Here is a 27571-nt window from a genome sequence, read left to right on the forward strand (position 1 = left end):
TAAGGAMTCAGGGGGACATCTGGCTCCCTCAGATTGAAATGCAGAGTCAGGTTTGAACCACAGCTCTCTCCTCTACTCTAAATGCCCCCAGAGTTTCGTCCTCCTCTGTCCGCCTCCCCCCCCACCATCCCCCAGTGTTATGCAGCTTTTAGGTTTTAAAATAGTAAATCCAGCTTCACAAAGAAACACCTTCCTAGACAGAAGCTATCTTTTCAGAGGCACCTTTCTCAGGCAAGTGAAATCTTGGGCAGGGGCAGGGAGAACATGCCCAGAACTTGTCTGAAGCATGGATTTTCCCTGGCTGGGAAAGGTGAGCCATTTTCCTTTCAGTGCAGCAGAGTGCAGAATGAGCTGAGCTSTAGAGCAAGTTTAGGGGCAGCCATTGCCTAAAATGTCACATTTTTCCAAAATCCTGTCACRTCTGTGGACTGTTGCTCAAGGACTCCTCTATGGAAGTCAAAGTGGAAGYATGCCCTATGAAGCCTCCCAAGGTCTTCCTCATGGGAAGCCTGGAAGCCTTTGGYTGTGGGAGCCTGAGCAGCCACAGGAGGATCCTTAGAGCCTTAAACACGAGTGCTAGAAGCCTTAGGCATCTGTATGGGAAATAGCTGCATGTGAAGGATCCTAGACACAGGCTGGAAAAAGCCCCAACAAAACAAAACAAACAAAAAACCAAAACCAAAACCAACCAACNNNCCCAAAACAAAACAAACCCCACCAAAACCAGAGAACAAATAACAAGACAGACAAAGAGAAGATGCAGGAAGAAGCACACTAAGAGACCTCTTTCTCTATGTGACACCAAGAATGGAAGGCAATCCCAACAGCTCAAAAAAAAATCTAATGCATGTTTGCTTCATTCAGCATCAGCCTGCTAAGTGATGGATTTCCATATAGCACAAAAAATAGCTCCAAATACTTCTCAAGAGAACCTTGACAAATGAGCTGGCTCATCCAGGGTCAGTGCAGAAATAGATGCAACTTTGGAAAAAGTTTTTGAGTTATCAGCACTGATCTGAACTGGATTTCCAAAATAAGCATTGCAGCCAACAGGCTAAACTCATTGGAAAATCTGTGTGCTGAACTTTAAAATGCTGCTTACAGCTGCTGACAATCTGGTCCTAGGAGACAGAAAAGCCATCAGCAAAAGGCTACTGCTGGGGCAGTAGGAAATTTAGCCAAAAAGTCTGCTTTTTCCATGAGTTGAGCTAATGCCGGAAAGTTTAGAGTCCTTATCGCATCCATTGCTGCTTCATGTGTGAAAGCGAGTTATGACCTTCCACCTGCCCACAGCACAGGCAGACTCCCTCTTTCTTTGATTTTACAATAGTGTTTTCCTACTTTTTGTACTTGTTTTTCTCTCCTCTGTTGTGGGAAAGACCCACATGGACAAGAAGGGAAATTACTGGACAATAAAGGGGAAACAATGACACTGGCAGCAGTCAGAGCTGTAAAAAGCACTAAGTAAACACAAAGGAAAAATATTTTTTCCCTTCTACCCTTGTTTGTTAGGCCATTAGAGGTGTGACTTATTTTTGGCCAAAGAGGGGAGAAGGCAATGTTTACAGCTGCTAATAGCACTTGCTTTTTTCAGTTTGTGTCCCTTTGAAAAGTCATAACCTGAAACAAGCTAGCACCTGAGTATGCTGAGAGTCTACACGGGCAACACCTCAGTGGCACTGCTCTCCAGTCACAGCACTGGAGGKTTTACTAAGGGTTTACAAAGGGTTTACTAAGAGGCTGATACAGCAGACTTGGAGCTCAGCATGACCTGGCTTGTTTGGGACTGCTAAATCAAGCTCAACACCTTAAAAATGCATTGGAACATCTGCAGSATTCCTGTTATCCAGGGAAATCAGAAGTTCACAGAGAGCAGAWTCATAAGCCTGACACTCAAACACCTGGGCCCTCTACTGAAGTCCTAAGTATGGCAGAACTAAGAAAAAAAYATGTGCAATAAACAGCTATTTGAGGGCTCTCGTTTGCAGGTCTTCGTTWACCTAACAGGAGCTGAATTAACTTCCAGAAGCGGAATAATTGACATAGGACTCCAAAAAGTCATCAGATCCTTGTGAGAATCCTTATTCCCCACTGCACCCTTCCCACTTCAGCGGGTTGATTTTCATTTCCTAGGTGCATAACATGTTACAGGGAATACTCCTACACTACAGGACTTTTCAAACTCRAATCACTTCTTCTAACTACCTAGTCATGAGTTTTGATTCCCTTCTCCCTATCATAAGATACTTGACTGGTAAGCCTCTAGTTTCTAACTGAGCCTGAGCTTGGTTGAGGCACTTGCCACATTATGAATTCAAATGCAGGTAAGTTTCATGGAGACACACAGACAAAGCCTTAAGGCAGGTTACCCACATGCTCTGGCTAAGAAACCTAATCCACAGCTTGAGGAGCCCTTCTGGGGCCACCAGTCATCATGAGACATCACCAAGGAGCTGCACACTTTAGGATTTTGGCTGCTGATTAGAAGAATCTCATCAAGCAAGAAATTACCAACCAACTACAGAGAAAACTACTCAGGGAACAGCTACAAGCCAAAAAGCTTTCTGGGGTGAGGGATGCATGAGGTAAACTCAGCAYTTCCCCTTGTTGTAGTACTGCTTTACACACAGTAAGAAACAAATTTTTATCTCTTCCAGACCAGCAAGGGAAACCCAACTGTGACTGTAGYGCATACAGATCATGGTATTCCAAGTCACGTACTAAGGCACCTGATGTGGGAAGCAAGTGTTTGAGAGACAGTGATCCCGACAGAGGGAATGGAATGCAAGTGAAGCCTTTAAGAAACAAAAGCTGCTAGAGAAAAAAAAAAGAAGATGGAAAAAACCAGAACAAGATGCCAACAGCTTGTGGGAGAAGAGTAGCAAGAACATGAAGGGTAAAAGGAAGAACACTGTTTCCCTTGCTTGCTTACTTAATTGCCTTCTTAATCTGCTGGACTTCTGCTTTTGATCATGATGCACAATGAAATCAAGCACGTATATCCAATCCACCAGAGTCTAATAATATCCACAACCCATCTCTCCTCTCCCAGTGTCTATTTAAGAGATTCCTCCCAGTGCAGCAGTGCAGGAATCATGTTTGAAAAACAGTAAATATCAGAGCATCATACAGAGAATAACAAAGCAGTGGCTGTTTGCTTTCATTAATCAAAGCTGCTCTCTCCACATATACAAAGCTTGTTTTCTCTGGGGAACAAAGAAGTCACAGCACACTAGGAGGAAACAATAGAGTAAGGAAAAACAACAACAGCTGGCAGAAGCAAAGTGTTTTCTTTCCTGTTGGAAGAATAAGCCTCCTGGTTTTGCCTTCTGGTTTTATTTTTTAACTTTCCCCCTCAAAMAGCAATAAATTGGATCCTCTTCCAGGACTTAGGGTGAGGAGGAGAAGCAACATATATTSATGAGAAAAAGCTATCTGGGAAAAGGAAGGGGAAGCTCCTACCCCAYCCCAGCATCATTTCACCATGTCACAGTGTGCAAAGGTGAGACTATCCACTGCAGCAACAGCTATAGCCTTGCAGAGGAACTGGCAGCTCTGGCACAGAAAGCAATTTCTGGAGGCACTGACGTAACTTAACTTAGTGGCTCTCTGAAGAGCCTCCTGAGTTCCCTCTTGCYAGGAACAAGTTTACTGCACTCTGATGCACTGACAGAAAACACCAGCATCTTTGCAGTGAGAAGTGTGAAGAAAAGCAGAAGCTGTCAGCCTGAAGATACTACATTCCCAGCAAATGGTTCTTCAAATGTCTTAATCTCTTTACCTTTATTACACCAAGACTGACCCCACTGTAGAAACCCTAATTGTGAAAAAAGCCCCRCTAATTATTTTTGCATGAATGCAGCTAGTCACCAGCTAATGCTCACAACAAGGTGTTAGTCTCCTAGGGAGATACCTTCTCTGGAGCATGCTGCTGTAAGAAACCCTTGTGAAGCAACAACATTCAGTTTTAAATATTCGTAATTTGAATGGTATTAGGCAGAGACAGATCTATATCAGTGATCCTCAAATACCGGGATTTAATACAGGAAGTTTTTGCCTTGTCAGGCTTGTTAAATTTGTTTGAAACAATAAAGGAGAAAAGCCATTAAGTCAAATTCCGAAGTGCCTTTCACAGGGACCTTTGCTTCCAAACCCGTGAATCACTAGCARCATCTAGTGGCCGCAACAAATCAAACAGATTTTCAGGCTGACCGTGGAATGAAATACAGGCAAACCAGAATCTAAACTATGTTTATCAGCCTATTTACATGATTGCCTTGAATTACAGCAGCACCAGAGTTACASAGATCCTCTCAGATACTCATGCAATTATTGTTAACTCAAGGAAGTCTTCCTGCCTGCATCAATCTGCATGTAGTCCCAAGSACAAATCAGGCAGGCTCTGCCACCAGCAYRGCCTCTGCTACAGTGATCTGAGCACAGTAGCAGGAGCCTACATTTCCCCAAGGCTGGAGCACCAGCGAAGTTCCCAGAAGCAGCATACCAAGTTCACGTGGCATGCAGGAACATAACCTGGAGACAGGTGCTTACACAGCCTGAGGATAACTTTATACAGCAAGAGAGAGTTACTAAGTGACCTGGTGTACCAGCAGAGGGAGGAACAAGTTCCTCCCCCCTGCTCCTGCTCTGACAGCACCTCAAAGGGCAAAATGCATGGTATAGCTGAGACAACTACAAAATCTAAAAGAGATTAAAATACAAAACAGATGAAGCAGACAGAAAYCCCAACTATGAATTCCCAACTATTCTAGCAACTGTCAAGGAAAAGAAATTAAAGCAAAAGGAACATACAGATACTTTTATTGCTCACCTTTTATACAACAGCATACCTTCAGCCATTTTCTTTCACAGCTTGACAATGTTTATGTACACAAAAAACCCAGCAAGAAGCATTATGTGGCTTTCAGTAAAGAAAAAAAACCCAAACATTAGAACACCAAACTCAGTCAGGTTTTGTTTTCTGCAGCAATAATAAAAGGGCTTCCTCCAGGCAGGAACTAATCTTCCCAGGCCGTAGTGCATTTCTTTAAAGAGACAACCCCAAAACAAATTGCCCTAGATTTGCTGAGCCAGTGGTATCAACTTGCAAATAAAATTAACTTCAGTTTGTCATTTCTTCTAGCTGATTTCAAGTAAAAATTAGGTTTTGAGGAGGAGCAACTTGTTTTGGATGGATGCAGGTCAGTTTGAATTGCTACACCTAACTACAGGCCTACACACACTATCAGTTCACAATTTAGCTTAGTTTGAAATGATCTTTGCAGATTTTGGCGGCAGTCAGTCTTCAGAGTTGAGCAGGTGGGAAAACGTTGTTTAGCGGGAGATAAGGCTACTGAACATGGCATCTACAGCAGAGCTCACATAACACAAAACCCTGTTTGTCAGAGGGAGTTCCCTGTGCGTGCACACACACGCCTGTAATGTCATCATGACTGAAACAAGAGGTCAGCAAACCAAAAAAGCAATACTCCAAACTGGTTTTAGAACGTGTAACTCAACGATTTGGGGGAAAAATGCAGAAGTTCTATTGTGTATTACAACAGACAACTTTGACCGGTYTTAGTGTTTTCTCTGAATCAAAAGGGAAAGCAAATACAGCAGGCAGATTCAGAACAAACATATTTTGAGCAGAGGGAACTAGCCCAACATCAAAAAAGCATATCTGTTAGTTGATGTTTATGGCGCAGGGGGTAGTGACAATGCCTTTTAGACAAGTAGGAGGGTGGTAGGGAGGTCTACACAAGGTTGTGCTTTGCTCAATGCAAAACRTCCCACCCAAAGAGATTCTACCTGCTGTGTAAAAACCTGTACTAATTTAAGCAGCATTTAAGTCAAGCCTCTGAAACCAGGTTTCTATTATGTGAGCTCTGCCGAAGTCTAAGTTTTTAGCAGCCTCAGCTGGTGAAGTGTCTTCCTTGTCCAAAGCCAGACTGATTATACTGATAACCTCCATGCTGGAAGTGCTGCTCAAACTGCCCTCCTTGATTAAAATTCTGTCCACCTCTGCCCCCCCAGCCGCCTCCTTGACCTCCACGGCCACCACGACTGCCGCGGCCACCCCTCCCTCCTCCACGCCCACCCCCTCGGTCACTGTGGGACCCACCATCTTGATATCTGTTGTCTTGCTGGTAGCCGCCACCACCACCCCCTTGGTAGCCACTTCCAGAATAAGACGACGACTGGTAGCCACCATAGCCTCCTCCTTGGTAGCCACCACCGCCACCATGGTAGCCACCTGTTTGAAAACCTGCATCTCTGTAGTTGCTCTCCCTGTAGCCGCCATCCTGGTAGCCACCACTTCCACCATCTGTCCAGCCTCCTTGAAGCTTGTTTCCTCTTCCACCTCCTCTGCCGCCATGATCATAACCACCACGTCCTCCTCGTCCCCCTCGATCATGGCTTCCTTGTTCGTGACCTCCTCGCCCTCCATATGAGTCATAGCCTCCTCTTCCTCCTCGGTCGTGACCTCCATGGTCATAACCTCCCCGCCCTCCATAGGAAGAGTCGTAGCCACCTCTTCCTCCTCTGCCACCGCCTTGTTGCGAGCCACCCTCTGGTCTTTTCTGCCACGGTGGCATCTCAGGAGGTGGAGGTTCAATTTCATTGGGCCTTCCTCCTCTGTCAGGCACTCTGCCCATTAGCACCTGCAAAGGGAAAGGGAAAACTGCCATAGGAGTTGTGAAACCTCACAAGGAGAGACACTTTCACTAAGAAACACCTTAAACAGCAGCCACTCCGAGATTTTTAAACCCAGAGGCAATTTTTTGCCTGTTTGAATGCGAAACACCTGTCTCCAGTTAATAAAAATGAAACASGGATTACCTGGTACTTGAAGCCCTGCTGACAAGACAAGTCAGAGACCTGTGCTTTTTGTTCCAACAGCAGGCACACCAGCATGGGCAGCACCAATACAGTCTTTCACTTAACTCGTTATTAGTGCAGAATTCTAAACTCAAATAAGYACAAGTACAGTGCAACACAGTCTCTCTAACTAGTGCTCTGAATTGSTATAGAAGCCATTGACTTGGTAAACAAAGGGAAAAAAATTCTATTTTTCAATAATAATATGCAGAAACTTAACAACAGACAGGCGTGAGACAGCACTGATCAGAGTGGAGCAAGACTCTAGWGGTCTTTAGCTGTCTAAGAATGGTGTGATGCTAAAAATTTAGCAAGACAAAATGGGACATGACATTTGTTCTGCTTCTTTTAAAACAATGTAACAAAGGAACTTCAATGGAAGCAGGCTACTTTGCTATTTCATGCTACTGTCTTGGAAAACATTTCATATTGATAACAGAGATAAGTTAACAGAATATCCATCAGCAGCAGGGCAATACTGCATTCCTGTGAAAATAGACATGTAGTCTGATGATACAGTCAACCTGTCTTACCACTTAATTTCTTGCACTCCAACAGCACCAGAGGTGCAGAAATTATTTGGGGCAGGTAGGCTGTGGTCAAATCAGCAGACCACCATTCTCTCCTAAATTAATTGGAACTTTACCTGAGGTACAGTTGGTACTCAGAAGGTAGAAAAGCAGACACCTATCCCCACCATTTTAAAGCACCAAATATGCTGCTGTACATAGCTACTGAGCTGCAAGTTCAGCACATACACTTTTGTGAGCCTACTACTCTTGTAAAATCAAAATTTTTGAAACTAGGCAAATTGTTAGTCTAAGTCATGTTTCTGCTATGTCATTATTAAAACTACACACTTGACTATAATATATTTGTGTAACCAAGGCAATCTAATTTATGGGATCCTTGCCTTATGATCTTAGTACATTCTATTTACATAGAGCAGAAATACAGTTACTATGTAGGTGTTTTTAACATGGTGAYAAAATTAGGTAGCAGTAGTGTAATGACCTCAGTAATTCTGATAAGACAGAGCAGGCCTACCCCCACTGAAAGTAATCCAAGGTATTTCAGCAATTTTTTACTGCCCCAAAGATGGGACACTGTGAACCTCAACAGCTGAAACTGTACTATCCATAATGCACTGATGCATAATCTGGAACATATTAACACCAAGTTTCTTATGCTTTATTTCCAAATTCCACTAGCAATCCTGAAAAAATGTAAGATTTATTACTATATCCAAATTACTAAAACACTCCTAGAAGAACAAGCCATTTGTCACCAAAGGTACCTTATTAATGGCACATGCAGTCTTCTCTCGGATGGACCCACTGCTGGTTCTCATAATCTTTGACAGATCTTGCCGAGCTGCCAAGAGATTTGCAATTGATATAGTGCACTTAGTAGATAAGAGGGCACGTTTTGGCTGGTAGACTTTAGCCAGTTTTTCTGTTTGACTCTGTTGGAGCAAAGAAAAACAAAACCCAGTCAGTTAAAGCAATGGGACATCTCATCAAAATAATCAAATGAGCACTGAAGAACAAGCCACTACTGCAAATACAACAAGAAGTTATTAAAAAATCAGTGAGAATCCCTTTGTAACTAAGTATTATTTCAACAAAGCTAGCACTTGTCACATGAATTTTTTAAGCAAATAGAATTATTTAGAAGAACTAGAAATGAGATCATACACTCAACTTTGCCTTGGATTTAACCTCTCTTCCTCCACTGCCTTTCAGCATTAACAATTCTGACTTTTTTAAACACCTCAAAAGTTTTCCAGCTGCAAAACAAGAGAAATCTGGGCTACCAGCCACGAGGTACTACACAAGTTACATCTCTCTTCAGTTATCATCAGAGAATAGCCTGTGACGCAGTTAGGATAAACCAATTGCCATCCGAATGCAGAAGATGGCAGTGGGGACAGTCTGAATGCAGAAGATGGCAGACAAACCAGGTGTTCCACCATAAGATCTTAACAGCAGAAAAACTTAAGAGCACATTTTAAAATCCTTAAATCTTACTTTCCATCTAAAGSCAGAAAACTGGATGATGGTACTGGCTAAAGGTAGGAGAAGCCAAAGCATTCACCATACTATGTTTTTCTCTGGTAAGTTTGACTGAGCTCTGAGCACAATATTYTGGTGCTATGATCTTGTTTTAGGTGAAACTTGAAATTTTTACTTAAAAAACTCCTAATAATAGATTGTAAGGGGGTGGTTTCTTCTGGAATTTCCACTATCTGAAGAAGTAGCTATTTAGTCATACCATTTTATTCTGATACTTTACAAATAAAAAAGAAAATTACCATCATGTTAAAAGCTACTGTTACAACTAACCATATTGTAAATCTGAAATACTACAGCAACATTCTGCAATTCTGTATCGTTATGCTTCTAAAAAAACCGTAGATTTGCATTTCACAAGATATAAATGCATACGCAATTTGTGGGGGTCTATGAAAGTATTTTATGTAGCTAGTCAAGTTAAAAATATCTGAGAATTCCTAGGAAAAAATCCAAAAATGCTTGTGTAAAGGTGACAAAGCTGTAATCCCCATTTTCTAAACATAATTCAAACTTTTGCTAATTTTAATTCTCTAAAGTATCCAAACAATCAACTAGCTCTTCAATCATCTACTAAGAATCCTGAAGAATAYAAGGTTGAAGAAATAGCACACCAGTAGAAGTCCTACTCAGGTGTTGAAAGAGAAAATGGAACACATCACAGTTTAATAATCAAGTAKAGTTGCTTTTTGAAAAAACATTTATCAAGAAAAAACACTTGATGATTCCATGTGTCACAGTTTAGCACTAAYAACTCAGTCTCAAACACTACTAGCATAGTATACCTAATAGTATGTTAGAAGACCTGGTTTGGTCCTAGAAAATAAATTATATGTACTATTTTTTTTATATCTTGTTATTTCTTTCTGAGACATAGGAAATAGGGAAACCATTAATTATTTTTAAAACCAGAATATGTATCACATACTCAAGGGAGAAKAGATCTCATGTCACAGCCACTTGCCAAGACAAAAGAAGCACATAAAATACTACCCTATGAGGCAAGAACAAGTAGTGCCTGAGCAGCTTTTCTCATGAGCATTTATGGAGTTGTGCTTGGAGACACACTTAAAATCTGATTGCTGTGGACAGCACAAAGTAAGAAAAGGGATGGTCAGCAGGAAGATGCTTTTCAACCATCACACAAGACATAGCATTTAATGGTTGACATTATGGCACTCCAAACRTGGTTGGATCAGTAATCTCTATTTTTTCCAGTGGCTTTGGTGTGWAGTTACACATGGTCTGTCTTCTCATTTTACCAACTGATTTAAAATCCAACAAATCAGTATTCAGTACAATTCTTTTAATCATCTTACATTGTCATAAACTTCTTTAGAAACTCAAAACAAAACCAGACAACTCCAGTGATTACTTTTGAYTCATGAAGGACAAAACAGTGATGCAGTTTTCCAGAGATACTTATTATAAAGGGTTGCCATCAACCAGGACTTCACAGCAAGTTGTTTGTACCTTAGCTCTATCTGACCAGCCGAAGGATTGCACAGTAACATCCAAACGTTTGACTAACAGTTTTCTTCGGACCTCGTATTCATTGGCTATGGCTTGATTAATTGCTTCAATTTTTTCCTGAAACAAAAAATTGCAAACAATCAATTACAGATAAAAGGTTTCTACTTAATCAACTATGTGGATGRAAGAGAGTGTGACACACACAAAAGAGTTTGATACTATGAAGGTCTTAAGATCGCAATTACCTACCTTGTCAAATGCACTTACAACCAAGCTATGCCTGCTGATGTTATTTTCCTGAAGCTTCAAAGGCTCACATTCAGCCTTCTGTCATTTCTAACAGCACAAAAACTGCACACACTGCTGAGGTGTTTCTCAACATCCACCAGGACAGAGAAGCAAAGCTGAGAAAATACTAYGGGCAACAAGCCGAAGCAAGGGCATACCCAAGCACTAGCAAACGGGACATCTTTGCCTTCTTTAAAACTAGCAAGCTTAAGGACAAAGATAGAGCAAAGATAAAGGACTAAAAGTGAGTACAGTAAGAGGATCTTGATTAAAGCACASTCTGCATACAGGCAAAATAACAAAGTGCTCCATAGGAAAAAGTCCTCATGAGAAACAGCTGGTARCAGACAGTGGTTTAGACAGAGCAGCAGGTGAGATACTGCACCATTAGGGAAATAATTTATGTATTGACAGAGGCCTGGCTGGAGCAGGGCAGTGGGGCCCACTTTCAGGCTCAACAGTACAACCACTGAAGGAAGCAGACTGTTGGGAGCAGATGTGCATCAGCCTTAGGCAAGAGAGACAAGAGAGACTTGCWGTCTTGCAGCAGTAGCCACAGCACTGCGCTTGGTGCAGCAGCAGGGATTAATCCAGGCACCACCCTCCTAGAACAGCAGGTGACAAATCCCAGCTGGAGAAGATCATAGCTCCACAGCCTGTGTGTACAGGGTCTCTCCCCGCTCCTACCTGCACATTCAACTGCCTCTTGGAGAGGCTACGAAGGAAGCAGAATATTTCAAAGGACAGAAAGAGGAGGACATTATGAAAAGACCCATAGTTAGCTAAAAAGAAGTCCCAGAAGCAGACATGACACCATCTCAGCAGGGCTAGGTCACACAGACAGCACTGGCAAAGGGCARGAGAGGACAGTTTAAGCTACTGCACAAGCGTGCTGGTCAATACCACCACTGCAGGTCTCTCTTAATTTGGAAAAGTTTAGCCTGCACCTGGACACAGAGGTTCATGATTCCAAGACTTAGCAGTCGATGTACCTTTATTGAACCAACATATGCATTATACTGCAAGAAATTAACTTGTCTTCAGAAAGAGAAAAATGATTTTGCAATGCACAGAATACAGATCAATACTTTGTATACTTGAAAAAGGGAAACAGGCTCTACTACCTGCAACTACTCACCCAGTGAGCTGGTCCCAGTTGTTTCTTCAATAAAGGTTTCCCAACATGATTAGGTGGAACCTTTGCTAGAGTTTCTTTCAGCTGTTAGAAGACATATAAATATATAAGCTTTGGCAAAAAAAAAAAATAGCTTCTCAAGATTCAATCCAAAGGACAAGACTGTTGGACAGTGAAAGGCATGACAGAGCARCCTCCAATAGCAAGTACTTTTCTCTGGAACAGAGAACCAAGCACACTTATTTCGGAAAGCAGTGATTTTTACATTTCTGGTAGTCTCATCAATAATTACTTTAAAATTGAGAGAAGGGACTACAGAGTAGATCTACAGTTAAAATAAAGATACCATGAGGTACAGCWCCTCTTGAACACAGAGGGATTTTTCTACACATCATCTCTTTAATTCAGAAAACACCCCACATTTGCATCARAAAGGTTGTATTAAGACTGTGCGAAATATAACATGATGTAAAGATGGACCCCCCTTTACAATCAAAAGKAAAAACATCTTCAATATGAAATTTYAAACCTAACTTGCATTTTACAAGTGTGRGCACAACCTGTATTATTTATCCCATCTCAACTTGGACCGAGGTAGTTTGGGAAAAAAATGACAACCTGTAAATTCCAGCATGTGATTAACACATTCAGTGACCTGGTTTGCCAGTGGTCAGTGCTGAGCCAACTTTATTTAAGATTTTAAACCTAAGTGCTTTCAAATAGTGGATGGAGCTCATTCAAATATCAGCAGTTCATTTTTTTAATGCGGTGGATCACAAACAAAGAGTCAACTATACAAATATCCTACTCTGAACTGTACTACCTACACGTGAAGAAAAACTTAGCTTGGTTTTCACATGTTAAATTAGACTATTGCGATTCTAACCCTCACTTTTTAAAAACAACACTTAAGGGGGACCTCCTATTATAACCATAATTTTACAGTCAAGATTTAAATTTTCACTCTATGGTATTTAAGTTTTCACATTTTATTTCACTTAGTGATGCATTTTTCATTTATAAAGTGAAATAAATTTTTCAGTTATTAGTCAGCTTTACTTTGTCATTCTCAAATATTGCCAACATCTGAAGTGTTCAGATTGTAAACACCACAATTATACACAATATCTACAAAAACCATAGGCTAGAAATTCCTGATTGTGTTACATTATGCTATAAGGAAAGTTAAGGGGGGGAAGGTTTATATAAGTCATAGAGATGATATTTATTTACTCAACAATGTGAAAGAAAAGTATATGAGTAAAACATAACAGAATTCCCAGACTAAAAGGATTTTAATCTACTTTATATTCTGTATTTTAGTATCTTTCAACAGCAAAGCTTCCTAGTATTATCCATTGTTATGRATATTTTCTACCTTTTATGCAAAATAGAAGCACAGGATTTCAGATGTATCTATTTAGTGCCCACAATAATTCCAAAACCAGAACACAAACTGTTTCCATTCTACATCCTGGATTTTTGATGGAAAACCATTCTCCTCCTCTTCTTACACAGGTCAAACCAAACTGRTATCTTGCATAGAAACAAAACACTRTTTTTAGTTSCTTGGTTTTGCTTAAGTAAAACATAACTAAAGGGTCAGTCAAACTCTGAAAGTGTTTTGGGGAACATTTTAATCACAGAATACTCTGCATTAGAAGGGACCCATATTGGTTCTTTGAAGTTAACAAAGGTTGTCTTCTGCTGTTCTGCTCACCCCTACCCTGGAAATCGAGTCACTAAGTGTGACTTAAAAGCTTTCTTTCCCCGACCCTTGGACTGTGTACTGGAAAGTCCATTCCATTTAATTTCTCTGATTTATTACAGTTACTCAAACAAAAGTAAATATTTTTTTTTAAAAAAAATATCAACAGCCTGGAAAACATACATGTAAGGAATAAAAATAAATGGAATCACAAGAACTGATGAAACTTAGGGAAAAGGTGTTAAGTTTTACTTTAGTTACTTTTAACCAAAACATTAGGTTCCCATACAAATTTGYTTAGGTGTATTTCTGGAAAAACATTTCTCTTTAACGTTTTTCCTGAGGCCTAAGATCAGGATTTTCTTCTTCTGCAACAACTGATGGCATTAAAGCCTAGAGCAGTCACCCTGGAAGGCAATGATAGCAGCAGTCCCTGACCTCATGTCTTGGCATGGAAAAAGCCTTTAAAATAATTTTCAAAAYTCTGACTCTGCATACGCAGTAAAACACATTAACTCTTCTTCACAATTCAAACACTGGAGTTTCACAAGAGGTAAATCATGCCCAGGCAGCAGAACTATTTTTCATCAAAACAGTAACATTGTAAATATTCCAATTTTTCTTCCTTTGATTCTTACTTTTTTTTCAATTCCGCTGAAGAACTGGAACATCGTTATGTTGGCSGGAGGCTTGGACATGCCTAAAGCAATGCATATGCCTTTTAGCTCCTGAAAGACTTCACTGCCACCTCCTTCCTGGACTTTTTTAGGAGGGGCATTCACACACAGCATTCTGGCAGCTTCCAGTTCTGAGATGAGGTATGCTGGGTAAGAAAAATTAGATTTGACCATCAGATATAGCAGAGTTAAATAATTTTAGAGCCAGTGAAAACTCAAGTGCTTACAACCAACAAATGTGCAAATGGACTGTTTTAGACAGAGTGAGGGATAGAAATTTTGTACCCACAAGAACACTGGTATTTATAATAATTACTGAGTTCAGTGCTAGAAACACAACAAGCAGACAACAGGTTTAGTACAACCAATTAACGCCTGGAAAAAATCCCTATGATTCCAGCAGGTATTAATGCCAGAGKTCAACAGAGCACAGCTCTTTTCCTTCAGGCTTTGCCCAGCAAAGACAGGAAACTAGGAACATGGAAACAAGCAGGATGAGGACTGGGATATGGGTTTTATGGTAGACAAGCAAGCACTTYTTGAGGCTCTAGGAAACATGCAAGGAAATGAGCAGAGAGAAGTAAAACGTTGGATGAATCTCCTCTATTTCCCTATGCAAAATGTAGAGTGGAAAAATAATCCCACTTAGTAGTACTATTGAGAGTTCAGGTTTACAATAACTTCATAAAGGAACGCTGTAAYTGATGAAAAGAAGCTAGAATGGCTGCAGTTCTCTTCAATAACAGAATGTGCCCAAAATTTCAGCATCGGGTCTCATTTACAGTGATGTAAACAGCCTTTGTTTGCAGGYTTGAAAATAGTTTCAAAACGTTAAGGTTTGTATTTTTAAAAATGCACAYGTTTAACAAGACTTTTATCATTAATCATAGTGAATGACCATAGCAATAATGTAGATAAACATTTCTAAAAATAAGAAAAACTGATGCTGCAGACACACGTGTGCAGGGAAGTAAACCCACAGCTAGACAAAAGAAGCTTATTATTTATAAAATTGGGACAGACAAAAAGATTAAGAACATAGCCTTTTAATGATCTCTATAATTTCTTCTAGTTCTCTAGAATGTCTTCTGCTAAAGACACAGAACATCTTATAAATAAAAAAAACCTTAGAATATGTAAAGCAGTGAAGCATCCTTTGTAAGTTCTTTCAGCAGTACTTTATACAAATTTTTTCTTACATTGAACTTTCAATTATTTACACKCTTTTCAGGCCTACTGACTGAAAAAGAAACTAGCAGAATTTTGTTTCAAAAAATTTAGAGATTACATTTAAGCTATGTTCACCTCCTCTGACAATGACAGAATTTTTTAAGTCTATCACTTGAAGACAAATGTTCTTCAGATACTAATTCTTTTTTTCAGACATCATCTAAACCAACCTGAAATTCTTGTAACTTTTTGTTTTTGCAGATGCCAACACCTAACATTGTATTCTAATGATGCTGAACTGATTGTCTTAGTTCTATCTACTTAGATTTATTTGGTGCTTTCCTCTCCCAGCAATACTGCTACATCTTTCTAAGTGACATAAACGGTGCTGCATTTCATTAAAATGCAAAATACCCTGGCATTTCATTACAGAGGTTTATTCTGTTTCCCCCGAAAAAAGACTAGTTTTATGGCTCACACAACAGGACACCTAATAAGTTCACTTAAGCTATGCAACTATCATAGTACACAAAAAAAAAAAATGAGTTTGGCACTATTGCAACTTCGTATTTCACAGTAAACACACTATTCCTGCCAGATGGAATACCAGAGTCCAGCTCCTGAACACAGCCTTATATTACCAAAACGTACATCCCAAAGGACCTCTGGGATAAACTGTGTGTCAGACAAGCCAAATTTATTGAATGGCTTGGCTTACAGAAAACAAGCTGAAGGGCAGATTGCTTGAGCTACAAAATGTTTTAAATGCAACGACTACCTCACTTCATGTGACATTTTTGAACATCCTATAAAAAATACTCAGTTTAAGTCTATTCATCTTTCTCCTGTTGAAATATAGGAACCTACTAAGTCTATTCATCTTTCTCCTATTGAAATATAGGAACCTACTAAGTCTATTCATCTTTCTCCTATTGAAATATAGGAACCTACTCTGTAATTAATTTCTTATATCTCAGATGAAGGCAGAACTAAATTTCTGTTTTGAAAAGCTGAAGAATCAGCAGCAACTGAGGAAGCAAATAAAATATTAACTTGTGTTGAATTTAAGATTAGATTAAAATTAGTACTAAAATTTCTAACTCTGAAACTTGATTTTTATTTTTTTTAATGTGAATCAGTATCACACACTTACAAATTCAGGTACTATTTCTTCTCCTCCAACATTTCATAAGCAGAAATAAAACCAATTTAGCTACTGAGATCTGATGGGCCAAAAAGRGAAGACATCACCATTGCTAATGTTAATTTCCTTTCAATCTGCACACAGCAACTGTAAAACTATTTACTAAGGATGATGATCAAAAGAACTGTGAGTTGGGATAAAACATTCTCTCTTTCATTACAATTCCAGCTGTTGTCAGTGTATGAAAATAYAGGTTTTGTTGTATCTTGCACATCTTCATGCTGGGGGCTCCAAAATTACGATGCATATGATGTTAGTGGTCATTTTTACAACCACACTAAATAAAAGTTCAGTGGCTAAATTGTGGCAAAAGTCTTCAAATAATTCCCTCTTCATTGTGCCTTTTGAGAAGTAGTAAGACAGGCTTTTTGCTCATGAATGCAAGAAAGGTTAATACTCAGAATATTTTCCATCATACACTGGCTACATATTGACTGGTAAACCCAGAAGTATAGTACTCTGATGCTGTACATTACAGAAAAAATAATGCATATGTTTAGGTAACTACATTGTTGGAAATAAACCAGTATCTCATTAAGTGTAAGAAATAGTACTGTGAATCTTGAAGAAAACCAGATTTGCTTGCAAACACCCTTTTAACTTACTAAGCAGCAAGAGACAGTTCTTTTTATTATGAAGGCGTTTTGTCACATCCCCTGATGTTAATGATGCATATGGACAGTTCATTTCAGACAGCAACCCACTCATTTCAAGCTGGAATTCTTCTGCTTCATTTGGACCTYAGAGAGAAAAGAACAATACTTCGTTCACTACTAATATATGTGAATGAATATTAGAATGAATTAGCTATTTTAAAAAATAAATGTTTTGCTCAAGTTGCTATTAAATATTAAGATCCGTTTTTAATAGAAGAATGCATTTTAATGGAAATGCATTCTTTGGGTTACTCAAAGACACAGCACAACCTATTTGGAACCATGATATGTTTCATTAATATAAAATTACATTTTACTGACAGCTTTTCCAAGCTACAACAGACAGGCACTGGCAACTTCTACAATGAAAAGGGACATTGAAAACATCACAAATTTTACAGGCATACTTTAAATACCAATTAACTCTCCCGACTATAAATTTATCAGATAGTTCTGACAAAGGCAGAATTCAGTACGTTAAAAAAATATGATGAGAGGTAACATTTTTTATCTTTTCAAGAGACTTCAACCCCAAATGTCTGTTATTCACAAACTCAAGACATTTAAAATGAAGGTAGGACTTCATACTCCAGCTAACATGTTTCTTTCACTGTGTTTAAAGAATTTGAAATAGGTGTTGGAAGACTTCTGGATTTGTATTTTTATACAAAATGTACAGTAGGAACCTTATACTACTAGAAGAGGTGTGATGCTGTATTGTTACAGAGAAATACATAAAATACACTCAAAGAAAGAATGAACATATCAAAAACAGAGAGGAAGGAAAATAACAGATGCTGAGGTAAGAGGCAGCAACCTTTGGCCACTGAGTAAACGCAAAGCTAWGCGCATAAAGGCATCATGAGTTAACATATTAGATATTCAGGAATACCGGTTATCAAACCAATTTAGCCATTTAATTTGTAGAATGTCATGACTACCTGACCAAAAATAACTTTTTTTTTTGAAAGCTAAGGTTTTCTTCCTCCACCAAAATGAAAACCAATCATCCTCAGGCTCCTTCTCAGAGCATTTCATGAGAGAGAAAAATTCACAGCAAGCACAGAATTAAGGTAACCAATAGTAAAAAGAAAATATCATTACTGTACTCATATGAGAACACCACCTTGAACAGTAGTACTACTGACATCAAAATTACAAACATAAGCATTGAAATAAAAGTATTCTCAGGATCTAATAAAAACCCCACTAGCATTAATGTTTTCCTAAATCCATCTAAGAACTTTCAAAAACAATATGGTTGAAAAATTCAAAGAAAAAGCTAATTTCAGAAGAAAGACTGTTTGATACCCACTATTATTTCAACCTTTACTGGCTGCTCATTAGGCAAGTTTGAGGTGGAAAATATCCAAAATCTGGCAGCGTGCACACAACGCTCCCTGGGGTACAACAGATGTTGTCAGCCCCAATCTCTATGGCATGCAAGAATACACATTAAGTGCATGTTTGTGTTGGAATTATGACTACTTACTGTTGGTTGCCTGCACGTTTTCCTCTAGTTTACAGAACAGCCGTAACTCAGATACCAACCAAGCACAGAGTTTGGTGAATTCAGGGGAACTGGCTCCATGAGAGACAGCCTGAGCCAATGCTCCATCGTCTAACAATGGACCTTTGTAACTGAGAAGTAAAACAAAAGCACAGTTTATTAATGTTTGGTGTGATTGATGTCCTTTGACAAATTTATTTTATGCTGTATACATATTGAGAGCTACACCCACAACACATCTGCAGTGCTGAACTCCTTAAGTGGTGATTCCTGGACTGAACTGTAACAAAGAGCATACTGAAAACATATGAGTAAACTCAGAATTTCTGTGCCCATTAACCTACCACCAAAAATACGGTGTCACAAAATAACATAATTAAAGGTTTCCTCCTTGAGAATGTTACCATGTACAGTGGCAACTACTCTGCCTCCATCTCTTGAACATGCTACTGACAATAGATCTATCCAGGGCAACTGCAGTTTCAAAGGATCCTTCTTGAGCTCTACATACTGCTTTACAGTACGTTGAATAATTACTGCTGAACAAGTGCATCTTTTCTGTCATTTCCTATCACATATGAAAGGGTTGCCATACAAAACAAAGCCTTTGACAGAAATATTACAAAAGGGATCTGCATAACAATATCCTCTCTTGAAAAACCAACCTCCCTAAATGGGCACAAGAAAATTAMTGGAATTCATTCTTTGAATAAGCAAAATAAGTAAAAAATCCGACCTAGTGTAAGAAAGCATGAGTTTACAGATCAGATCTTAGTTTTCAGGACATCTGTGTACTGATAATCTCTCAGAGGGAGGATGAAGAGTAGGGAGGAGGCTACCTTACTAACAGATAAAAGCACAAGTTAGAATTTACCCATTGTAGAAAAAAATATACAATATTATTTTGATACACTGCCCTCAACAAAGAAAGACATCCAAGAGTGCAACCAACCAACCGAAACTTCTCTTGGAAACTTCCGCGTAAAGTCATCCACTACGTCATTACAATCCAATGAGTCCAGACAACTCTTGGCAAACCTCAAGAATAAAAAAAAAATCTCAAACTGAAATGTAGATCTCCTAACTTTGCTCCTGTGCTTAACACCACTTACAAAGGATTTGGCCTTCACTGTAGTGGCCTGTTATTTCAGCCAAGTAAAATGAAGGAGCCATACTCAAAAATAACTTTTACCTCACAGAGCAGCTTGATTTGAGACAGAGTTAATCTACTGGCAGCTGGTGGGAAGCTGTAATCTCATGTATTAGAACCCTACTCCATGACAGTAGGCTGGACACTTCCAAGAGGCTAATTAGAGCAAGTGTAAGTCCCATTCCACAGACATTTCATGTGTATAGGAACATCTGGGACTCAGAACAGAAGCATCCAGGTAGAGCTCAAATTAGAAAGGAAGCAATGGCAAGCCTTTTGCTTTGGCAGGTCACATCAGAGGCACCTTTACTAGAATTTTTCTTTAACAGAGGTAACATCTTGAGTGTGTTGTTTCTGATAATTATGACTTCAGCTACACATCTATCTGGCCAGTAATCTAACTTGCAGATTTCTAACTACGAGCAGCTTTTTTCCTTCTGTTTCTGCCAATGGCACACATTCTAGAGCAACACTCCTTTGGTAACTCCTTTGTGCTATCCCATCTATTTGCTTTTTCAACAGTTCAACAAACTGATTCACAAGAGAAGAGGACACTAYCTGAACACCTTGAGCACAACAACAAACAGTTCTTAAACACACAATGCTATAAAAAAATAAATCATCTAATACACTAGAAATGTCTTCAGTATCTAATGAGAAAAACTAAGTTGAACCACGAAGGCCATGAAGCTACTGCCATGGCATAAAACTTCAAACACCCCAGTCTTTCCAGACACCAAGAAACAGAAGTCCCTTACACACATGCACTAGTTTTCCCAAGTTGTTATAAATACTGCTAAGGTCTCGTGTTTTTCATCCTCCAAATTTTCTTTCCAATCACTGTTGTCAATTTTGCTTCGTATTACTTATTTGTTCATCTACTTTCACTGTCTGCTTTACATCAAAAGTCAACAACACTTTCTGTCTATGATTGCATGATTCAGGAGCACAGATCACAACTCCTTCAAGCCACTAGTATCCTTTTAAACATATGACAGAAAAAAGCCAATCCCAATTTTCATTATGGCAGAGAGGCCTTTTCACATTTCAGTCAGAGAAATACCTACCACAACAGAAGCCTATTTGTCAAGCTTTGCAACTRCCATCACCACCTTAGTCTGGAAATATAATCTTTGTTGGAGCATAMTGACTCTAGCCACAAAGTGATTTACGGGAATCGGGCCAATGTGAGTAAATACAACMGTTTGCATAAAACCAGCAGCAGTGAAATTGTAGCTCCCTGTGCTCCAAACTCTCAACAGCTTACAGACATGAGAGCTTACAGCAGGATGCGTTCCCTGTCGTATTTATACAACCTTTATTGACTCTGACAAAGTAGCAGGTTTAAACAGCCAAAGTTTCTCGTGCTATATTACACTAAAAAACACATAAAGAGGGAAAACAGTCACTCATTTATGATTCTTTTTACTTCGTTGTTTCTTTGTTTTGTGAACTCCTCGAGGCAATACTCTGGCAGCTTTAAAAAATTATTTAAAATTCAGGRAAGGCAGGGGAGGGATTTAACAGCATTTACTTCCCCCAGTTGCTCCACTGTCAGTAAATATGAAGCCTCAAAGTTTTTTTACTTTATATTAAAAGGTCTCTATAYCCCTTCCCACCCTCAGCTAGGACCACTGTGTAAAACAGAAAAGTAACCGACCACAAGGCATCCAAGAATCAAGATCAGCTCGCAGGGAGAAGTGACACGCGTGCAGCTAAAAACCTGTCCGTTCGGCTTGGGGTATCATCACCAGCCCCGCTCCAGGGGCGGCTGTGACAAAAAAGGACTATTCCAGGCCGCCTGCGCCGCAGCCCTCCGGAGCGACAGCGGCTCCGCCTGTGCGGAGCGGACAGTGGCGCTCTGTCCCGTGCCGGGGCCGCCCTCTGCTCCCAGCCCACACCGGGAGMGCCCCGCACCCCCACCCCCGAAACGTACCCCAGGTCCTCCAGCGACTCCAGCACGTCGTTCTCCAGGAACTCGAACTCCATCCTGCGGCGGGGCACGTGAGCTGGACCTGCGCGACAGTGGGACTCAGCGCCACCAGCACCCGCACTCCCACCGCCCGCCATTCCCCCCGCTTCTCCAGCCCATCCCGGCCCCGTGGGGGAGGCTCAGCTCTCACCCGCCGCCCTGCGGTGAGGGGAAGCCCCCGGCACCGCAGCCCCGCTCCCCACGCTCGCCCTGCTCCCCGCAGCCCCGYGGCCCCCACGCACTGCGCTCGCAGCTGCTGCGCCGCCGACTGCCGGGTTGGCATCTCAGGGCGGGGAGCGCGGCGCCGCAGGCCCCCGGCCCCACTCTTCACCCGGCTTCTCTAGGGCCGCCCGCCCCYGTGCCGGACCAGCGCCGCCCCCCTCCGCGGCGGTCTCCACCTATCCGCCGACCGGCGCGGCACTGCTAAACCGGGGCGCGGGTACGAGGCCGGACAACGAGTTGTTTTGTGGGACAGGAGCCCGGGACAAGCCAAGAAGCTCACTTTTCGTTCAGGCGCCGGCAAGGACAGACCCGGAAGAAGAGCTTCCCCCCTCCGCTCGGCGAGCCCGCGCAGGAATGTGCTGCGGCGAGCGGCGTCKCGGCAACGGGGAGGACGGGGGAGGGGGGAGGACGGAGCGGCGGAAGGGTCAAACCGCTCCAGGGAGCGAGAGCGCGTTCCCCACCCTGTGGGATCCCCTGGCATGGCCGGGACCACAAACCCCGGCATGCCTTGCGCCCGGCAGTGTCCCTTGTGCCGGGCTCTCGGCGGCGAGTAGGATTAATAAAATTRATAAATCGAAATCGTTTCAGTTCAATTACTAAGTGGAATCCGCGGGTGTCGCGTCTCCCTGTGCTCCGTGCCCCGGCGGCGCGGGCTGCACCGGTGTCCCTGTGGGGGCGTGGCGTTCGGGGATGCTGAAGGCAGCGCTGGGCGCGCCAGGGCCTGCCTGACTGTGCTGGCCGTGGAACTCCTCGAGGCGACGCTCTGGCAGCTTTTAAAATATTATTTTAAATCAGGAGAGGGTAGGGGAGGGGTGTAACAGCGTTTACTTGTTCCAGTTGCTCAGTTGCCAGCATCTCCTCAGAGGGAAAGCCGTGCGCGGAGATACAGATCCATCATTAGTAACAGTAATCTCATTCATGAGGCTACAGGGAATAATTCTGCTTGCTCTCTGCTGCTCTGCTAGGCAGCATTGCCCGGCTGCCTGGGATGCTGCTCTGCTRCTAAAGACATGTCAATCTACAAATTTAGGGGAAAATTACCTCCTAAAGGCCAAAATCTCAATGTCAAAGGAATAATACAGGCATTCTACTTTTGTAATTGCTTCTAATTGTATAGTGGTTAGTATAGAGTCGCCGTAACCCACTTCAATTTAAAAAAAAAAAAAAAAAGAAAAGAGATAAAGGCTTCTGGCAATACGCCTTATCACTCTTGGGCTGTGAGAATTACCTGATATTCCTTTAGTCCATTCATTTTTTACTCAAAGGTGTTCTGCTTGGGAGCCTTCCCCAGGTGGATAGTCTAAACTGGAGATCTGGGGGATCAGACTTTTCCTCACAAATTCAACACTGCTGCTGAAAGCTTGTGACCTTTTGGTTGTTTGGTTGACTTGGGGGATTTTGTTTGGTTTTGGGGTTGTTTTGTTGGTTTTTGGTTTTTTTTTAATGTAATGGTTGGGTTCACCTTGTTTGCACAGCTGGAAGTGTACAAAGCCACATATTATGTCCACAGTCTGGCCCTGCTCAGTTGCTGCTGCTTGTGGTCATGATAATGTTTAGTCCATATTTCTGGACCTTCTTTTTTTTCTTGCCCTAAATTGAGGGTTTAAAAGCATTCATTGGAGCAAGATGCACATGAAGGTATTCATTTTGTCACATGAAAACTGTTCCTGTGTCCACTCCTGRATCTGCACATGTTGAGAAGCAGGGATTTTGTGCTAATTTCACGGGGACATTTGCTGTCATCTACATTTACTGCTYAGATAAGCATGGGCACAGCAGGGTTGTATTCACCTCAGCTGATGACATCTGCCTTCTGAAACAAATCAGTGTATTTCTCTCTTGGGTTCAGCCAATACTGCAGRGCAGGGACAAATTGGAAGGCATTTTCTCCAGTCTGTATCACTCAGTTCTACAACTGCTTATTGTCTTTTCTGTGCTGTGGGAACCAGCAGTTTTTTRAAAAACATGTGGATCTTGTGGCTGGGGAGAAGAACAGTTGGAGGTGTGATGCTACCCTGGAGCACGCAGCTACAATTTTCTCCTGGGGACAGGGATGAGAGCTTTGCTTTGTCATTGTGTCTTATCAGTTGTGATTTTTTTCTTTTCCTACCTATGTRGGGTTTTTCACCATACAAGTTTTGGATGTGTGGCATGAATGAATGGCCACTGAGCATCATTCTGGCCCCTCTAAAAGATATTAGTTTTGACACTGGACAGTTTTAGTTTTACACGCAAGTGCTTCTTGAACAAAATACTACTGTCCTGAGCAGTTCTGTCACACAATGAGATCCAGAGCTCTGCAGATGGGTTACTTCTAGGAGCAGCAGCCACTTGGTCTTTTGGCTCATGGAAAGGCTGTAACTGGGGTAGATTGCCCTGGGGCAACACAGGGCTCTGTGGATTTTTCAATCTGCAAAACTGAGCTCAGCTCTCCTCGTGTTTTTTCTCTCCCTGGGGTAGGTTTGTTACGGCTTCTTCCCTCCCTGCCCTCATTCACAGAGAGCTGCAGGACTGGGAGTCCAGCGTGTCCCTCAGGCAGCTCRCCTTTGCAGCTCTGGCTGGAGCTGTGCATGACTCCCTACACAGTGTCACCATTGGAAAAGCCATGGGATACCGATTTCTCCTATGGGAAGAAGYGCACCAGCCCAGGCTGCTGCTGTCCTCTCCATGGGACCCCTGTAAACCCCTCCTGGCCCCCTTAACCCTGGAGCGATGGGGATGTGCATGGTGGATATCAGTCAGGTGCTCCCAGGCTGTTACATACAGCTTACGGAAGTTGGCAGCCCATGCATGACCTGAGGATCTRCAGCCCAAAAATATTTTTCTGAGGTGTGAGGTGCTCCTCTGCTTGGATGCCAGCTGTGATTAAACAAAGACAATTGGTTTCCTTTGTAGTTGCCTTTTGTGATTGATCGGGTTAGTGTCTGGGATGCTGTGAGCTGTGACTGATGATAAAGGACTTCCTCCTGAGTAGATTCTCTCACAGCTAATAAAGTAAAGCTGTAGCCCCTCCTTCTGCTTTGCACCAAAAGAATGCCTCACCAGTGTGGAGGAGGCTTGTTGAACTTGCCCAGGTCACTGAAGACACACCCTAATGGTTTAAACCTCACTTTCATAGGAAAGCTAGCMAAAGACAACAATCTTAAGGCAGGCTTTATTTCATTACAGACGAATTATTTTCACAGTGTTTATAGCACCTCACCTCAGGTTTTCCCTGTTGGCTCTGTGGTTGTCAAAAATCCCCATGACAGAGGCACGAAATCTGAAATCTGTGCTTGCTGAACAGCATGAAACACGCTTGAGTGTTACCASGTGCAGAGTGTTAAAGGGCTGCTAATCACTTTTGTATCAAAATTACTAATTTAAACAATTTGTAACAAAATTACTAATTTCTCTGAGGATGTTGCAGCTTCTTCAGTGTCTGGGTGTCAGAGAATCAGTGTGACAGCTAAAAGCACTGTCTGCCAGACATCCAGCTGGATTTGCCAGGTATCTAGGAACGTCAGTTCTGGCTCAGAGCACRCTCTGGTTAGCCAAATAGCCTGTTGGTAGCACTAAATGAAACCAGATACCACAGAAAATCAAGAGCAGGACAATGACATTATGACACTTCCCCTAACATTCACCCAGCTTCAGGCTACTTTCAGCAYTTCAGACTTTCTTCAGTTCCTACTGCTGTGCCATGAGAATTAGAGATGGGAAGGTACCAGGGCCAGCCAACAGGGTGGAGTGCCCAAGGCCAGTTATTGAGGGGATCTGTAGTCTGTGTATGTGCCTGTTTGTGGGTGCAGCAACCTGAGTGGGGTAGTGAGCCTTGAGGTCTGGCCATGATCAGGTGTCTGCAGCTGGAGGGAACAAGGATCCAGGGCTGGCTACTGGATACAGGAGCATCTGTCCTGKTACTCAGGAGGCCCATGCTGTATGCTGCACTACATTTATTCCAGAGAGGGGAAAAGGATTATGGTGTTGGTTCCGTTTCCATTTGCAGAAGCACTGTTTTCTGGTTTTATTAACTGCTGGTTTATATGTGTTTATTTGTGTATCTGGCCACAGACGTGTTTGTGTGTGTGTGCTTACTGGGAACACACACACAGCCTTGATGCTGCCAGGATCTGGTGAGACAGATGCAGACAGCTTCAATTCTGTCGGGCRACCCACTTTCTCAACTCCAACCAACACTTCTACTGCAGGCAGGAGGTAATTCCTGCTAAAGAATATGGTTAAAATGCAGCCTTTGTGGGGCAGGTAATTTTTTCATGAGCAGTTCCTGAATATTCTCTGGAGTAGCTAGAGCTCTGCTGGTGCTGTGATGCTTTGATTAAAATTAAAGTACAGGCTATCCCTTCTAGGCAGGCTGYTTGAATCCATCCCTGGATTACACCTTTATTAGCCAAAGGATGTCAGTGTTATGATAATTAGTTTACCTGTCATCCTCTGCAGCAGCAATTAAGGAAGCAGAAAGGGAAAGTGGATCTATAACACAACAAGCTGAGAGTTGACAATTCAATATTTAAGATTATACTGATGGTTATGACTTATTGTGTAKAGTTAGTGTGGGAAAATAAATATTTCTAAAATGTTCTTCTCTGAGCAGCACCAAGAAACTAGTTTGTGAATTTTTGTCATATATAAAGCAGGATGAGCCTATCTACACACTGTAAAGTGATCTCTCACACATTAATTTTGAGAATAATCAACAGCTATGACAAATCTTTGAAAAAAAATATACGCAGACTGTCTTTATTCTTTTACATGCTTGGCAGCTGCTGTCAGGATATTTTTGTTGGTGAAACAGCACCCTTGAGATTAAATACTTGTGAAAAGAAGGCACTTCTGTGAACTCATGACAAAGAAGTTTGCATGAATAATTTAACAGGGTAGCTGAGTTTAAAAATACTAGCAAGATTCCAAATTAAGTATAGAGACAGGAGCTTTAAAAAGCCTTTTTCTCTACTTTAAGCAGCTCTTCCAAGGGATCCAGAAAGGCTCCTATAGGCCTAATGAATCAAGAAGCCTCAGAATCCAGCACTGTCTCTGGCCACTATTAATACCTCATAGTAGCCTTCAGTTTTTAATGCTCTTTAGAGAGTAATTTTTAAACAAACAGCACTCAGGAATCAGCATAGTTYCACAAAAGTTTAATGCTTTTAAAATAACACTATTTAATTAAGAGAAAGGAATACACACATACACAGTCTTCTTGGATGCTGGCAAAAGAGCTTAAATTCGAGACATACCCATGACCAGCAGGTTTGATCAGAAAGAATAAAGAAAAAGCACCACTGATTAATCCCATTAATAATAATGAAAAGAATGTGCCCTTATACCAAAGAGAGGAGCAAAAGATRCCATTCCAGTCATGCAAATCTGCACCCACCTCAGAAAAGGTCTCCAAAAGTCTTGCAGTTGCAGATAACATTTTCTTAGCTCCTGTGGAAAGTAATAGAGAGCC

The 27571-nt window shown here is 41.4% G+C and overlaps 1 protein-coding gene across 3 annotated transcripts; it reads right to left on the bottom strand.

Annotated features, from left to right (window-relative positions):
• Positions 1–4804: 4804 nt before the first annotated feature.
• Positions 4805–22441, bottom strand: FAM98A (family with sequence similarity 98 member A). 3 transcript variants are annotated; one of them, XM_057370077.1, is made up of 9 exons: positions 22400–22441; positions 21862–21940; positions 18758–18906; positions 17215–17349; positions 14197–14381; positions 11854–11934; positions 10428–10544; positions 8180–8347; positions 4805–6665 (listed from the first exon to the last, which is right to left on the bottom strand). In XM_057370077.1, exons 2-9 carry the CDS (start codon positions 21912–21914, stop codon positions 5916–5918), a joined length of 1638 nt encoding a protein of 545 aa, XP_057226060.1. In that variant the 5' UTR covers positions 21915–21940; positions 22400–22441; the 3' UTR covers positions 4805–5915. The 3 variants fall into 3 exon arrangements, with proteins under 3 accessions (XP_057226060.1, XP_057226051.1, XP_057226069.1); XM_057370068.1 differs by lacking the exon at positions 22400–22441 and adding an exon at positions 22140–22219; XM_057370086.1 differs by lacking the exon at positions 22400–22441 and adding an exon at positions 22049–22074.
• Positions 22442–27571: the final 5130 nt, after the last annotated feature.

Source organism: Malurus melanocephalus, unplaced genomic scaffold, assembly GCF_030028575.1.
Source record: "Malurus melanocephalus ecotype Western Australia unplaced genomic scaffold, MMel_1.1 scaffold_5, whole genome shotgun sequence".
Classification (NCBI taxonomy): Eukaryota; Metazoa; Chordata; class Aves; order Passeriformes; family Maluridae; genus Malurus; species Malurus melanocephalus.